The 14,895-nt window shown below is 54.0% G+C and overlaps 2 protein-coding genes across 2 annotated transcripts; both read right to left on the bottom strand.

Annotated features, from left to right (window-relative positions):
• Positions 1 to 5,087: 5,087 nt before the first annotated feature.
• CCDC194 (coiled-coil domain containing 194) lies at positions 5,088 to 8,447 on the bottom strand (the record flags this gene model as incomplete). The annotated part of the gene is made up of 4 exons (XM_082835795.1): positions 5,088 to 5,238; positions 5,735 to 5,867; positions 6,256 to 6,352; positions 8,124 to 8,447. The coding sequence occupies 4 exons, from the start codon at positions 8,445 to 8,447 to the stop codon at positions 5,088 to 5,090; spliced, it is 705 nt and encodes a 234-aa protein (XP_082691921.1).
• Positions 8,448 to 12,208: 3,761 nt separating this feature from the next.
• BST2 (bone marrow stromal cell antigen 2) lies at positions 12,209 to 14,410 on the bottom strand. Its single transcript, XM_082835384.1, has 5 exons — positions 14,141 to 14,410; positions 13,288 to 13,342; positions 12,948 to 13,008; positions 12,562 to 12,680; positions 12,209 to 12,311 (listed from the first exon to the last, which is right to left on the bottom strand). Exons 1-4 carry the CDS (start codon positions 14,405 to 14,407, stop codon positions 12,581 to 12,583), a joined length of 483 nt encoding a protein of 160 aa, XP_082691510.1. The 5' UTR covers positions 14,408 to 14,410; the 3' UTR covers positions 12,209 to 12,311; positions 12,562 to 12,580.
• Positions 14,411 to 14,895: the final 485 nt, after the last annotated feature.

Raw genomic sequence — 14,895 nt, 5'->3', positions numbered from 1 at the left:
ACACTAATGTCTTTTGTATCAAGCTCAAAAATAACATTCTTTTTGCCAATTTGATCTCACAACTTTGATTTGTAATGTTTCTTTTTCCAATAATTTGTTTTAAAGCTAGATTTTTTTTTTAAATGGAAAAGGTAATGATGAAACTTCCTCTTTTTGCTCAACATTATGACTTTGAGATTGTTGATTCCTTTTGACCGCTGTTTAGGTTTTCAGCACATACATTACCCTAATAATTACCAATGGGCACTTAGACTGTTTCTAATTTTTTTGTTTCAGTGAACAAAATAAGACTTGATATCAAATCTCCACAAGTGAAATTGCTGGGTCCTAAAGCAATACCCTTTTACATTTTGACAGCTGTCATCAATTTGTCCTCCAAAGAGGTCGTTTCCATTGACACTCCTGCCAGCAGAGTCTAAAATTTCTAAAAACAGCCTCTCTGAACACGTTCTGCCTGAATTCCTGGCCAGAAAATTCCAGAGGGAGGAGGTTAGCAACTGGTTCTCGAATTCACATGAGGTCAAATGCATCGAATGATGTGAGCATTTGGTTTTTCCCTGAAAACCATTTGTCATAGTCACAGGAAATTTTGTGCGTGAATCTCTCTGAATTCCTTTGGAGGGACTTCGATTTTAATTATTGTTTTCTAAATTAAAAACAATCCATTTGGTTTCATTTGATTGTTTGGGCAGAGACGGGAAGACTGTCCTGAGGAAGTCAGCTCTGTGTCACTCTGAAGACCGACACTGAAGTTCTCAAGGAGACACGAGGTTTTTAAAAACTCTCACAGAACTTCAGGAAGGTTCTGGAGGAAGCGATATTTCTGGCGAAGAAAAATTTCAGCAAAGTTCAGAAAACCCTCCACTTTTATGCCAACGTGTTTGGGTTTTGGTTAAATGCAGAGGAAATTAAGTTTTTGGGCTTTTGGAGTTGACAGAGGAGGCAAGGAGAGTCCTTTGTGGGCGGGGGGGCGGGGGAAGAGCCTGTCCTCTCTGGGCATCCGTGTTCCTTCCTGAAAAAAGGTGACCCACTTTCTTACCTGGGACTGGGCGCCAACAAGGTCAGGCTGCTGCTGTCCCCAGTGCCCTCCACCCAGCTTGTGCCAGCCTTCCCCTTTCCACCCCCCCTCCCATACACTCCTGTTTCTGTAGCCACGGAGGGACCCCAGGGTGACCATGAATAGGGGAGGCCAGGGCAGGGACCTGGGAGAGTGTGCTGGGGACAAGGTGGAGACACAGAGGTAAAGACTTGGAGACAGAGAGACAGACGGAGACTTTGAGTGGTAACTGGACAGGTGGAGACAGGGAGGCACAACAGAGCAAGGGCAGGCTGGGGGCTGGCCCTGTGGGGAGGGAGGCAGGTGGGGTCTGGAAGGCAAGGCAGCTGGGGGATTCTCCGTTCCGGCGGGGGAACCAGCTCTGACAGTACCCCTCCTGCTCACACACCTCCCATGGCTCCACATTTCCCCGGAGCTGATTTTCAGGGATCTGGCAGGTATGGCCAAGGGGAAGCCAGCAGAATAAGTGAATAGTAATGATAATATTTTAGGTCCCATTTACAGCCCTGAGCCCAGCCCTTTGTGTGCGTCAGCCCTGGACCCCACAGTGAGGGTCTGAAGTCCCTGGGGCCCCAGACAAGGCAGGGCCAGTCTCAAGCCCTAGCTGACTCCAGAAGGAGAAGCTGTTTCCTGCTCACTTCTGGATTTACGCCAGAGTTGCAGGGGGAGGGGGGTGTCTCAGACCCATCTTCCTTGCCTCTCAAGTTCTGGGCCCTCAGCCAGCAGCAACCAGGTCTGCAGACTGGGGTGACCCCTGGTGGCCAGCAACGGAACAAAGCGGTTAGACTCTCATCCCTCCCCTCAGCCTCACCTCCTCCTTTGCGGGGGGGGGGGGGGGGGCTCCAATTCCTCCCCCCACCCCAAGTTGGTCCTCTCCCAGTAAAGGCCCTGATCAGGCACCACCAAGCCACCTCCAAGGTGGGTGGGGGGATAATAAACAGGACCGGCTGAGGGGGGATCAGAGTTTCAAGTGTGCTGTTCCCCTCCTTACAGCGGCCTCTTCAGAAATTTTTCAAAACAAATTTTAATTATTTTAAGGGTAATACATGCACATGATTTTTAAAATGCAAACTTTACAAAAAGGTATACAGAGGAGCATGAGACTGCTTCCCCCGCCGATCCCCAGATCCCTGATTCCTTTTCCAGAGGCCACAGCTGTGACCAGTGTTTCCTTCAGAGATATTTGTATAAAAGTTTCCCCCGGCCCCGAATTTTAAAAGACGTACACAAATTATTGCTCTCCTGCTTTTTTTTTTTTTTTTTTTTTGCGGCACGCGGCCCTCTCACTGTTGTGGTCCCTCCCATCGCGGAGCACAGGCTCCAGACGCGCAGGCCCGGCGGCCATGGCTCACGGGCGCAGCCGCTCCGTGGCATGTGGGATCTTACCAGACCGGGGCACGAACCCGCGTCCCCCTCATCGGCAGGCGGACCCCCAACCACTGCGCCATCAGGGAAGCCCTACTCTCCTGCTTTTTACATTAATGCGTCTCAGAGAAGATCAGCTTTGGCCTTTTTAACAGTTTTATAGTGGGAATTCCTTGGTTGTCCAGTGGTTAGGACTCTGTACTTTCACTGCTGAGGGCGCAGGTACAATCCCTGGTCAGGCAACTAAGATCTGCAAGCCGGGCAGCTTGGCCAAAAACAAAAAATAAAAAAACCCACACAAACCAGTTGTATAGCAGTCCATGGTGTGGATGGACGGACACTCATTTAAACAGTCCCCAACTGATGGACACTGAGGTTGTTTCCAATTTTTTGCAATTACCAAGAATGTGGTAATAATGTCTTCATTTCTCCTCTCCCCCACCCTCATCTTTTTAAAAGTAAACTTTTAATTTTGGAATACGTTTAGATTTACAGAAACTTTGCAGAGATAATACAGAGTCTCTGAATAGCCCTCATGCAGCTTCTTCCAATTTCTCGGTCAAAACTAAGAAATTAATCTTCGTATATTACTATTAACTAAACTCTAGACTTTATTTGATTTCCTAAGTGTTTTTCTGTTCCAGGATCCAACACAGGATTCTCCACTGCATTCAGTCCATCATTTTGTATACATTTAAATATGGTTGTAGATTTAAAATTTTTTTTAATTAAAATAACATGGTTGGGCTTCCCTGGTGGCTCAGTGGTTGAGAGTCCACCTGCCGATGCAGGGGACACGGGTTCGTGCCCCGGTCCGGGAGGATCCCACACGCCGTGGAGCGGCTGGGCCCGTGAGCCACGGCCGCTGAGCCTGCGCGTCCAGAGCCTGTGCTCCGCGACGGGAGAGGCCACAACAGTGAGAGGCTCGCGTACCGCAAAAAAAAGAAAATAATAATAATATGGTTGCAGAAAAATTGCCTCAAGAGGAGTTGATGGGTCAAACAACATGTGCACTTTTAATTTTGAGAGATTCTGGAAAACTGCCCTCCCAAGTGGTTGTACGAATGAGCAGTCCCAACAGCAGTGCCAACACAACGTATTCACCAACTTTTAATTTGTTTTTATTTTTGTCTTTGACAAACTAAAGGGTAGAAAACGATATCACATTTTTTTCAGTTTGCATTTCTTCTCTAGCAGTGAGATTGGGCCCCTTTTTCGTATATTTCGATGACCAGGTTGCCCATGTGCTTTGCCCATTTTCTACTGAGTTATTTTTTGAAAAATTAATGTAGAATAGATCCTTACATAATAAGGAACGTAGTTTATTCCTGGATATAAAAAATTATCTGAAAGGGATTTTTCTTTTCTTCGAAAGGATTTTCTACCTAGTTGTTTAGATATAGGAAAGTTTCCATTGATTCTCTTGGGTTTTCTATATATAGTCATACCAACAGCAGATAATATTATTGGGTTGACTGTTTCTGAGGCATTCCTGCCAAAAATGCCAATTAATCATTAGGAAACATCACAAAAACCCAAACTCAGACACCACAAAATGACTCGCTTGGGCTTTTCAAAAAATGCCAGTGTCAAAAAAAAAAAAAAAAAAAAAGCCAGTGTCATGAAAGGCAAAGACAGATTGAGGAATGTTCCAGATTAATACAATGTGTAAGCCAGGATACTCTTTTGTTACAAGGGACATAATCAGAACATTTGGAAAAATCTGATTACGGTCTGGAAATTAGAATCTAAGTGTCCATCGATAGATGAATGGATAAAGAAGATGTTTTATACACACACACACACACACACACACACACACACACACACACACACACACACACTGGAATATTACTCATAATAGTCTCATAAAAAAGAAATCTTGCCATTTCAACGACATGGATGGATCTAGAGGGTATTATGTTAACTGAAATAAGTCAGGCTGAGAAAGACAAATACCGTATAATCTCACTTACATGCAATTGTTGCTATTTTGATGACCTTTTCAGAATTTTTCTCATTTGATCCATTTAGTATGGCGAATTTTATGACCAGACTTCCATATATTGAACCATCTCTGCACCTCAGGCATAAGTCACTTTGTTATGGTGTATCTTAAAAACGTGTTACTTGGTTCTCTGCTAAAATTCCATTTGGGAGTTTTGTACCCTCTTCATAGGGAGAGGGGTCTGTAGTTTTCCTATTGTGCCATTTTTGTCAGCTTTTGATGTCAAGGATATGCTGGCTCTCACCATTCCAATTACTCATCTTACAGGCAAGGTAAACTGAGGACCAGAGAGGAGAAGTAACCCCTTCAGGTCACTCCCAGGTCAGGGCTGGACCCTAAGTCCTCACGTCTGTGCGATGAGGGCAACACTGTCCTTGTCCTTAGAGGGGACTTAAGTCCCAGCTCTGCACTATCTCACCTTGTGACCAAATGGACCTTAATTTCCCCATCTGCAAAATAAGCACTAGATGGTCAAAGAGAGAGGGTCGGGTCTTCTTTCTGCACAGTTTCCGTTCAGGACGGCTGTCGGTCGAAAGCTGAGCGTTGATGGGTGTCGACTGAGCATCTCATCTAGCCTGGGTACCTCTGTAAGTGTCCCAGCAGGGCCCCCAGTGTCTGTCCTCCTGGCCTCGAGCCCTGATCCAGCTGGGGTCTGACTCACCCCCTTGCGCGCCGCGCTGGTCGCCTGCAACCCCCGGAGGTTCCCGGGCGAGAGCGCGAGCGGGGGTTGGGCCGAGGTCGGGACCCGGAGCGGGTCCGGGGGTGTGGCACTCTGCGCTGGGGGCCCGTCTGGGCTTCCAGGGCGTAACTGCCGGGAAGGAGGGAGGGTCCCGTCAGCACCTGGACCCCCCTTCCCCAGAGACCCTCCAGCATTCTTCCGCCTTTCCTGGGAACGCCCCCTCCCCAGAGATCCCATGCTCCAGGATCCCTCATCCCTTCTCCACCCCTGGCCATTTCCAGGACCCCTCCCCACGGACTCCCAGCCTTTTCCCCAGAAGCTCCGCCTCCAGGCCCCCGGCCCCTCACTCGGTACTCGATTTTTCTTGCATCCTCCACTTGCACTCCCCGCCCTCCCCTGAGCCCCCAATATGCGCCCGACCCCAGGGACCCATGCCTCCAGAGTGCCAGCGCTAACGTGGGGGATTCCCGTCCCTAAAGAGCGCCTCCCCCGCCCCCCAGGTTCGCCCCCCAGGTTCTAACGCCTGACCTTCAGGAGGGCCTTGACTCTCCACAAGGCCCCGCCCACGTGGGCAGGGGCATGGGCTCGCCCTCCCCCGGACCCTTCCCGCCCACTCCTTACTCACACGTGCTCGCGCAGCGTCGCCTCCCGGGCTGCGCAGGCTTCACTCTCGGCCTCCGCCGCGCTCGCGCGCCGCTGCACCGCGTCCAGCCGCTGCGCAGACTCCGTGGCCGCCGCCTCCCAGCGCGCCAGGGCTTCTGCGGGCGCAGGGGGCAGGATCAGGCTGGAGACCAGGCTCCTACCCCTCGCACACCAGCTACGAATTCATAGTCTGCCTACTATTTGCGTGGTTTGTTTTATTTGAGTTAAGTTTGTGTGCTGTTTGCCTGACCTTTACGTGTCATTTGCATAGCTTTTCATAGGTTTACATTACTTTGGGGAGTCTCTACACAGCGTGTGCACATTTTGTTGTATTTGCATTGTTCTCTGCATTCGCATGACCTTTGCATATTATGCGCATTTCTTTCACAAGTTTTCGCGTTCGTCTGCTTTACGTTTGCACCTGTACGTGTCATTTGCGTAGCTGGGAACCTTCTAGGCTCCTCCCACCTCTAGCCCTGCCCACCACTTTGCACCCCAACACACCTGTCAGCGCCCCGTTCTCTGCCCCCATCTGGGTCCCCTGAGCCTTGGCCTCGTCCATCTCAGTCTTCAGTGTCATCAGTTGGGTCTGAAGCCGACTCTGCGGAGTGGAGGGGAAGTGAGGGGGGGGGGAGGGGAGAAGGAGTGAATTGACCCCGCCCTTTCTAGGGGAGACTGAGACTACATTGGTGTTCCTTGAGCTTTATTTGGACCTTTGGGGGTCCTGTAGTTGTAAAACACAGAAGTGGCCTCTGAAGTCTGGGGTACCGAGTGGTGACAGGTGCCTGCCTGGAAGAAGTTCTCTGTCCAGGTCATCCGGCCCCTACTCCAGGCCAACTAGATGTAGAAAAGGTTTAGCTCTGCCGACAGGATCTGGTTCCAATCCTAGCTATGTCTAGACTCGCGGACTGGGGTTTCAGACCAGCACAAGCCAATTTGGTGGTTGACAATTGGGTTTCAAGGGTATACTCAGTCACCTCTGTGAGACTGTTACAGTAGAAGTGGAAAATGGGGTTTTTCTTTCCTACTAACAAGCCGGGAAAACAAAGGAATGAGTGAATGCCTATAGAAACAGCAAAAGCAGGTCTATAAAAGTTAAGCAATCCTAGTTTCACTTTAACTGTTACTAATCTGTAGTTCATGCAACTAGAATTGTCCTACACAAAGCTAATTCCTTAATCACTCTCTGACTCTATGTGAATTATATCCTGCACCTGGCATTCTTTTCTCCCACACTCCCTTGTAACACTCCCTTGTAGCTTTCTTCATTTCAGAGAGGAGGTCACCAGCGATAATCTTGGAGATGACCAGACCCAGTTACAGAGCTGCCTGATGTCTGCTGTGGCCGTTTTGAAATTTCCCAGAAGAAAGAAGAATGCAAGTCCATCACTTCCTTGATCCTTATCACCTACCCCAGACTACAAGCCCTGACTATAAGACTTCTCCCTATTCCCCCAGAGAGGGGGGCACAGTTTTTTTTGAGGTGCTAGCCTGCTGTGTTCCCTCTTTGCCTGGCAAAGAAATAAAGCTACTCTCTATTTCCTCCAAAACTCTGTCTCCGTATTTCTATTTGGTACCAGGGTACAGAGGCCGAGATTTTGGCAACAAGACATTCTGCAAAACCACTGGCCTGGCTTCCTTGGAGAAGCCTCCATGGAGAGGCAGAGACAGAATTTGAACCCAGTGCAGGCTGCTCTTAACCTCGGCTACCCCAGGCCTTTCCCTTAGGCAGTCAGGAAAGGTGTAGGGATGAATTTTCAAAAGGCATGAATTTTCAAAAATTCATACACTGCCCAACCTCTGCTGCGCCTGGGACACAGGGGTACACAGTAGTTACTCAATAAATGTGAACGGTTGGGACTCTGAGGATGATTCTTCTGCGAGGTCCAGGGCTGGGAAGGGTTAAGGAAGAGTTTGAAGAGGGTGGCAGGAGGAAAAGGGAGGACCTGGCTGGTACCTCCCCCAAGAGGCCAACTTTAGCCTCCTAATTACAGGTGACATGAATGTCCCTCTCTCAAAATAGGGCTGCTGTACACTGGCTGGGAGGTGGGATGTTGAATGGGTACCTAGGGGGAGGGTTAGCACAGGGCCTCCCCAGGTGGGCTTAGGGGTCTGAGGCTTCCCTAGCCTCCACCAGTGATTTGGCAAATAGCAGAGGACAGTGACACCTTCTTGGTCAGAAGGTAGACTCAGGGCTGAACTGGCATTGTAGGAGTTGGAAGGAATTACGTGTATATTCTTATTTGCCTCCCTCAATTGAAGAATGGCGGAAACCAAGGCACAGGGCGGGGGGGGGGGGAGCCCCAGGGATGTGTGTGCACCCTCTCCCCCCCATATTCTGGATTCCCCAGCCCCCCACCCTGCCCACCTACCTGGCGGCCCTCACAGGCCCTTAGGGCCTCCTCCAGCTCCTGTCGGACACCCTCGGCCTGGTTCAACTGCCTGGTCAGGGCCTCCTCGCGCTGGGCAGCCTCTGCCAGCCGGCGCCGAAGTTCCTCGACCTCGGGCTCCAGGTCTCCAGGCGGCGCCGTGGTGTTGGCCCCTGACTCTGGGCAGCGAGGCCTCCGGGAGGCCGAGGCGGCCAGATTCCAGGCCAGCAGGGCTGCTCCAGCCGCCACCGCTGCCAGGAACACAGCGGCCCCGCACAGAGCGAACACTCGCCAGGCGCGCCCTGGCTCCGGCCCCGGCTCGGCCATACCGCCGTCCACAGCTCTGGCCCCAGACGGCCACGAGCATTTAATTGGCACCTTGGGGCTCCAGGGACACCCACGGTTCCGCCCTGCCTGGCGGTGGCTTCGAGTTTGTTGGGAGGGGCTGGACCCACGCCAAGGGCCAGCCCAGATTAGTGGAGCCCAGGACAGGACTGGGGGGTCCTGGATTCCAGTCTGACATCTGCATCCCACGTGACCCTCTGAGCCTCAGTTTCCCCCTCTGTGAAGCAGAGATGACAGTAGCTCCTGCCCCGTAGGGCTTTGTGGGAATCACTCGAGCACATCTGCGCAAAGCACCCATTTGCACAGGGGGTGCTTGGCGAGGGTCTGGGGGTATATTGTCCCCATTCTGTTCATGGAATGACCAAGCCTAGAAGACGGGAGGCTACTCGAGCAATTGAGGTTGGCCTGGCTCAGGCTGCCACACTTTTTGTGGCTGGCTGTAAGGACCAGAGGGTAGACGCAAGGGTGGATCCGTCCCATGTCCCTGCACGTTCTCCACTAGGCCACCAGGGGGAGACCTTACAACGTGAATCAGATCCAGGCGCGTTCACACCGTTCCCCAGACTTCCCTCTGAGTCAAATCCTCTTCCTCCCGCTCCGCCCTCTTTCCCCTTATTTCCTCTTGGCCCGCCTCCATTTCCACCTCCCTTTCCTCCTCTTCCTCCACCCTACTCCCTCTCTTTTTCTCTTCCCCCTCAATCTCCCCGTTTTACCCCTCCCCCCTTTCTAATCCCTCCCCATCCTCTTCCTCCCCAGCAAGACCCCTAGCAGGTCTTTGATGTCACTTCCTGCTCTTAGCTGCCTCCTGCCCTCCTCAGCGCTCTTCAGGCCAGCGCATTCCTACCCCAGGGCTGCCTGAGAGCCCTCTCCTCCCTCTTTGCCCAGTTAACAGTTCCTACCAGCTCTCCCCTGTCCACCAGTGTGTCTCCTCCTCCAGAACCCTCCCCCTACCCCACTAACTCAGGCCCCCCCTTTTTTTTTTTTTTTTTGCGGTACGCGGGCCTCTCACTGTTGTGGCCTCTCCCGTTGCGGAGCACAGGCTCCGGACGCGCAGGCTCAGCGGCCATGGCTCACGGGCCCAGCCGCTCCGCGGCATGTGGGATCTTCCCGGACCGGGGCACGAACCCATGTCCCCTGCATTGGCAGGCGGACTCTCAACCACTGCGCCACCAGGGAAGCCCTCAGGCCCCTTCTGATCAGCTCTCTCAGCTCTGCTGTCATTTTACCTGTGTGTGATTCCTGGCTGCCTCCCCCATCAGACTGGGTGAGCCCCTGAAAAGCAAAGCCTGCACCTGCCCTGTTCACAGGCCACCGCGTGGGCCTGGCACACAGTAGTTGGCAGAAGTGTGAGCTGAGTGAACACTATGAACTAGAATCTGTGTCCCTCCCTGACCTGCCCAGCCCCCCGCCCCCCCCAATTCCACATTAAGAAACCAGAGCCGAGAGAGGCTACGTCTCAGGCCAGGGACACACAGCAGCCACAGGTCACTGCCAGATTCCTGCTGAAGCTGGAATCCCCCCCACAGCCAGCCAGGGAAGAGGGGCCTTTTTAGGAAAGAGAGACATTTATACCCTAGCCATTGGGTGGGAATTTAGGGGAAGAAATTGAGCAGGTCAAACCCATAATATTGGGGCAAACCTGCCCCCTCCATCAGCGAAACGCAGCCCAGGTATGGTGGGGGTGGGGGGCGGAGCTGTTTTGGGACTTTCCAGTAGCCCAAGCTGGGAGCTGGGGGGAAGGATGTTGAGTGGGGATGGGAAAGGACTGAGGTCACGTGAGAAAGGTCTGCTTCCCGGCAATCAAGAGAACCTGCTGGAAGCAGAGGGTTCCATTGCCTGAGCAGCTGAGAAACCCTGAGCGAGTCCAGTCACTCCTCTGGACCTCAGTTTCCTCATCTGTTAGATGGGGCTGCCGATGGGGGTGGTGGTGAAATGACTCAGTCATTGTAAAGGGACTCCATGGGAGCGCCTGCTGAGTCCCCCTGTGAGCTGGGGACACTCACAGAACTGACGGGCACCCAAGCCTCACCTTCTAGGGCCGAGGTTCTCACCGGAATTGATTCTGCCCCCTGGGGGAAACTTGGTAATGTCTAGGGGCATTTTTTTGTTGTCACAACCTCGGGGTAAGGTGCTATGGGCCTCTAGTGGGTGGAAGCCAGGGATGCTGCTCAACGTGCTACAGTGCCCAGGGCAGGCCCCACAGCAGAGAATGGTCCAGTCCAAATGTCAAGAGTTTGGAGGCCGAGAAGCCCTGTTCTAGAACTTCAGAGCGGGAAGCTGGTGCTCCGAGCAGGAGGTAGAGACTAGCTGAGGCCATGAGGCAGGAAGGAACTTGACAAATCAAAATGCAGAGAAGGGCTTCCCTGGTGGCGCAGTGGTTGAGAGTCCGCCTGCCGAGGCAGGGGACACGGGTTCGTGCCGCGGTCCGGGAAGATCCCACATGCCGCGGAGCGGCTGGGCCCGTGAGCCATGGCCGCTGAGCCTGTGCATCCGGAGCCTGTGCTCTGCAACGGGAGAGGCCACAACAGTGAGAGGCCCCTGTACCGTAAAAAAAAAAAAAAAAAAAAATGCAGAGAAATGGTGACAGTGGGTGGAGCAAGAGGAAGTTAGGGGCTGGGGGTGGGGTCGGGGGGCGTCAGGGGGGCCTGTGGCAGGGATGGGGTTTGGGGGTCCCTGGGAGGGCAGCGGGAGCCATGGAGGGGGGGCCCGACCATCTGGGCTCGGGACCATGGTGAGGGCAGTGCAGAATTCTGGGAATTCTGGGCAGATGCAAGGGACCTGCCCCCACCCCCAGCCATGCCCAAGAAGTTGCCCGGACAATAGTCAGGATTCCAGGGGAACTTGGAGGAAGGAAGATAACAGAGGAGGAAGGAATTATGAGCCACGGGAGGATCCAAGAAAGTGGGTTGAAGGGTTTATCAGATGGTAGGCTTCAATTTTGAACACCTTCCAATTTTTTTTTTTTTTTTTTGGCCGTGCCACGCATCTTGCGGGATCTCAGTTCCCCAACCAAGGATTGAACCCGGGCCACGGCAGTGAAAGCTCAAAATCCTAACCACTAGGCCACCAGGGGACTCCCAGTGGCCTTCAATTTTGAGAAGCAGAGAGGCTCTCTGGAGGAGGGGGCATTGTGACACAGGCCTGTGTGTGTCTGCAGATCCAGGTTTGATCCCAGCCCTGCACTTTCTGTGGGAAGGGATTGGGAACCAGGACAAAGTGTCCCTCACCACAGCCTCGGTTTCCTCATGGGACCGCTGCCATCAGAAGATCCCGGCGAGGAGATGAGAGCAGAACACTGCAGGCGAGCTGATGAGGGTGTAGAGTTCTTTAAGATGATCCAAATGGACAAGAGGGCTGGGGAGGCAGTGGGGTGGTGACTGCCAGAACCACAGGGATTCCTGAGAACATTCTAGAGCAGGGAAAGCTGGATGTGGATGTCAATGGGTGTCCACCCTGGCCCGCAGGGCAGCCCCCAGATGCTTGGGGGTGACACAGTAACACTCCAAAAACTTGAGAGTAAAGTTTCCCCCCCCCAGAGGGGTGTTTACTTTTTCGGAGCCCAAAGACCCCAGAAGAAAGTGACTTTCTAGAACCGTGTCAGCAAGAAGCAGGCGCCCCACCTTCCACCCCCATGCCCTCCTCAGCTCTAGGGCAGCCTTGGGCCAACTCCGCTACTTCTCCATGCCCAAGGTATCCCTCCAGAGCTGCCCCATGGACCCCTTAGGCTACCCCATCCCCCCTCTCCTCCCCACAGCCGTGTTGCCATGTGGTCTCCTCAGAACGGGCCAGGTCGGGAAGCCTCAAAGGGGGAAGCAGAGAGGGAACCGGACCAGTCCAGGTTGTGGCCTAAAAGACATCAAAACAGGGACTCAGAGGCAGATACAACACGGGCTCCGCGCCCTCAAGCCCTGCCCAGCTCCAGGACCGCCACCCCCCACCCCCTCCCTGCTCACTGGGCTCTCCCTCCCTCTCCAAGATTCTTCCCCTCGGTGCCCAGCCCTCTGCCCCGCAGGTAGGCCACCTCCCCAGACCGTGACCCATCCCCGACTCCCATCCTTTCCCAGTTTTCTTTTCCCCGGAGCTGCCCCCTCCTTACCGGCCGGCTTTCTGGGACCTCAGATCAGCAGAGCCTCGAGGACCACGACCACGACCACAGCGAACAGGACGCTCGAGCAGCTAGAAGAGTTGTTCTCAGCTGAGGCCTCACTCCCTCTTCTGGAGTAGAGATCGGGACAATTCAGACAACTGCCAAGCCGGCTGCAGCAGCTGGAGGCTGCGCCCCTAAGAATCTCCACTCCTCCCCCACCAAGTCACTGGGGAAGAGAGCTGGCAGCGGCCACCCCATGGCTGTGTGACACAAGGGACAAGGCTGGGACTTAGTCTTTGCCCCCTGAGCAACGGGGTTTTTCGAAGCCAAGGGGGTCGCGAGTCTTCGGGGTGGGGTGAAAGGGGAGTGGCCAGTGGGGGGGGGTCGTCTCGGACCTTAGTCGCTGCACCTCCGCCAAAGTGTCCTCCAGCTTCTGCTTCAAAATCTTGACCTCTCCTGGTGGGGTCGGGTACAGAATCAAGGGGCGCGTCAACACACTGACCACGCCCACTCACCTGGCTCCAACCCGGGACATGTCCCCGCCTCTCGCCCCGCCCTCATTCAACCCACGCTGGGAAACCTGGCGTGCTCCCCCCTCCCCTACTCCAAATGGAATCTGGTCCCATCCCTCCCTCCCGACCCCAACCCTGGGACCCTCCCTCCTTAGTCGTTTTCAATAACTGGCCCACCCCTCCGAGCCCCGTCCGTGGAACGCTGGCCTTGTGCTTTTCTCACCCTGAAGCTCTGCCACCTGTGCCTGCTCCATCTTCAGAGAATCCCTCAGGGTCACCTGCGACGCGGGGGTGGGGGTGGGGTGTGGGAAACTGGACTTCTGTCCTTGGGCCCTGGACCCCTCCTTAAGCCCTGGGATCAGAGGAGCTTGCGTCCAAACCCCCTTCAGTTTCCACTCCGACCGTCCCCTGCACCTCAGTCTCCCACCTTGAAGAGTGGCCATAACTCCCACCCTCCCAGGGCCACCGATAAGGGTGTGATCCTCGAAATGGGAGTTTTGAGGCCCTCCCCAAGAGAATTTGGAAGCTCCCCATGCCCAAACTCTAGGAGCAGTTTCCAGATCCCCCGGGGCTATTGCCCAAGAAGATGGAGAGGTCCTCCCAAAACCAGAACACAGGGGGGATTTCGGAGTCCAAGTAGAGGACCAGTGGGATTTTCAAGGTTCCCCCATATCGGGACACAGATGAAAATTCCAGAGTCTCCCAGGATGCGGTGGAAGTATCAAGAGCCCCTTTCTCTGGGACCTGGTGAGGTCCCGATCCCAACCCCTAGGGGGCGCTTCTGCTCCCCCAAGACTGGGGCCCGAGGGGAGTTTCTAGCTCCCACACCCCAGTGCCCTGGAGTCTGGAGGTTCCCCCATATCCTAGCAGGGATACTGAGGCCCCTGATTTGGGTGCTCTAGGGAGTTTTAAGGCCCCACCCCACACTAGCACCCTGGAGAGAGTTTACAGGTCTCCAAACCCTGGTGGGGACATCCAGGGGGGAGTTTTAAGGTCTATCTTGATCTCCACGTAGACCCTGTAAGAACCCCCCCCCCGCAAGGACAGGGCCCTCTCTAGGGGGTGCAGTGGCTTACCACCGTCTGGTTGCAGGTGGCGGCCTGGACCTCCATCTCGTGTAAGACTTCCTGGGCCTGGGTTAGCTGGTGCTGCACGTACCGAGTGCGGTTCTGACACTCCTGCTCTGCTTGGAGGCCATCCGTGCAGTGCTTGCTGTTGGCCCTGACAGCGAAGATGACCAAGGGTACAAGTAGAGCCATCAGAATCACCAGGAGCAGCAGGAAGCACAGGCACCGCGGCAGCTTGCAGCAGCGCAGCACCGACTCATTCAGGTGGTCAACCATGGGCACAGGGCTGTAGTGATACAAAGTAGTGCCCTCCAGCTCTGTCCGTAGGGAGTCTGGACGGGAGTTAGGGGAGGGCGCTGGAACCTCTTCTGGGCTGGGGCTACCCCCTTATTAGCATAGGAGCTGTGCTGACCAATGACAAGTTCCAGGAGGATCCTCTGACTTGGAGATACTGGAATGAGGGCATCTAAAGGCAGAACAGAGCCCAGGCTTTCTGTTTCGGTTTCCTTTTTCCCTTTCTCAGAAAAAGAGGTGGGTTGTTTCTGCCTAATTATGGCCTCGGGACTTTCTGGGTTGGTTGCTGGCCAGTGAGATCCTGTGGGAGGGGAGCTGGGGCTGCCTGCGACACCCCATCTCAAGTCCCTGCCCTTCTCCTTTATGTTTCTGAGGGTGACAGCTGCAGTTACTGAGTGTTTAGTGCATGCCACCTTTGTGTTCATCTGTACCACGACCTGAAGAGGCCGAGGGCATTTTTGGTTCCCAAG

Source organism: Leucopleurus acutus (genome assembly GCF_964270905.1).
Source record: "Leucopleurus acutus genome assembly, chromosome: 3".
Lineage (NCBI taxonomy): Eukaryota > Metazoa > Chordata > Mammalia > Artiodactyla > Delphinidae > Leucopleurus > Leucopleurus acutus.
The sequence above is the reverse complement of the archived record's forward strand: the minus strand, read 5'-3'. Positions and strand labels throughout refer to the sequence as shown.

Excerpts from the sequence above, each read along its gene's own strand:
- BST2 (XM_082835384.1), bottom strand. The coding sequence starts at position 14,407 with ATGGTTGACCACCTGAATGAGTCGGTGCTGCGCTGCTGCAAGCTGCCG. Across the intron at positions 13,343-14,140 it reads CCACCTGCAACCAGACGGTG|GTGACCCTGAGGGATTCTCT; the intron begins GTAAGCCACTGC and ends CCCGCGTCGCAG. Across the intron at positions 12,681-12,947 it reads GCGGAGGTGCAGCGACTAAG|AAGAGGGAGTGAGGCCTCAG; the intron begins GTCCGAGACGAC and ends TCTCTACTCCAG.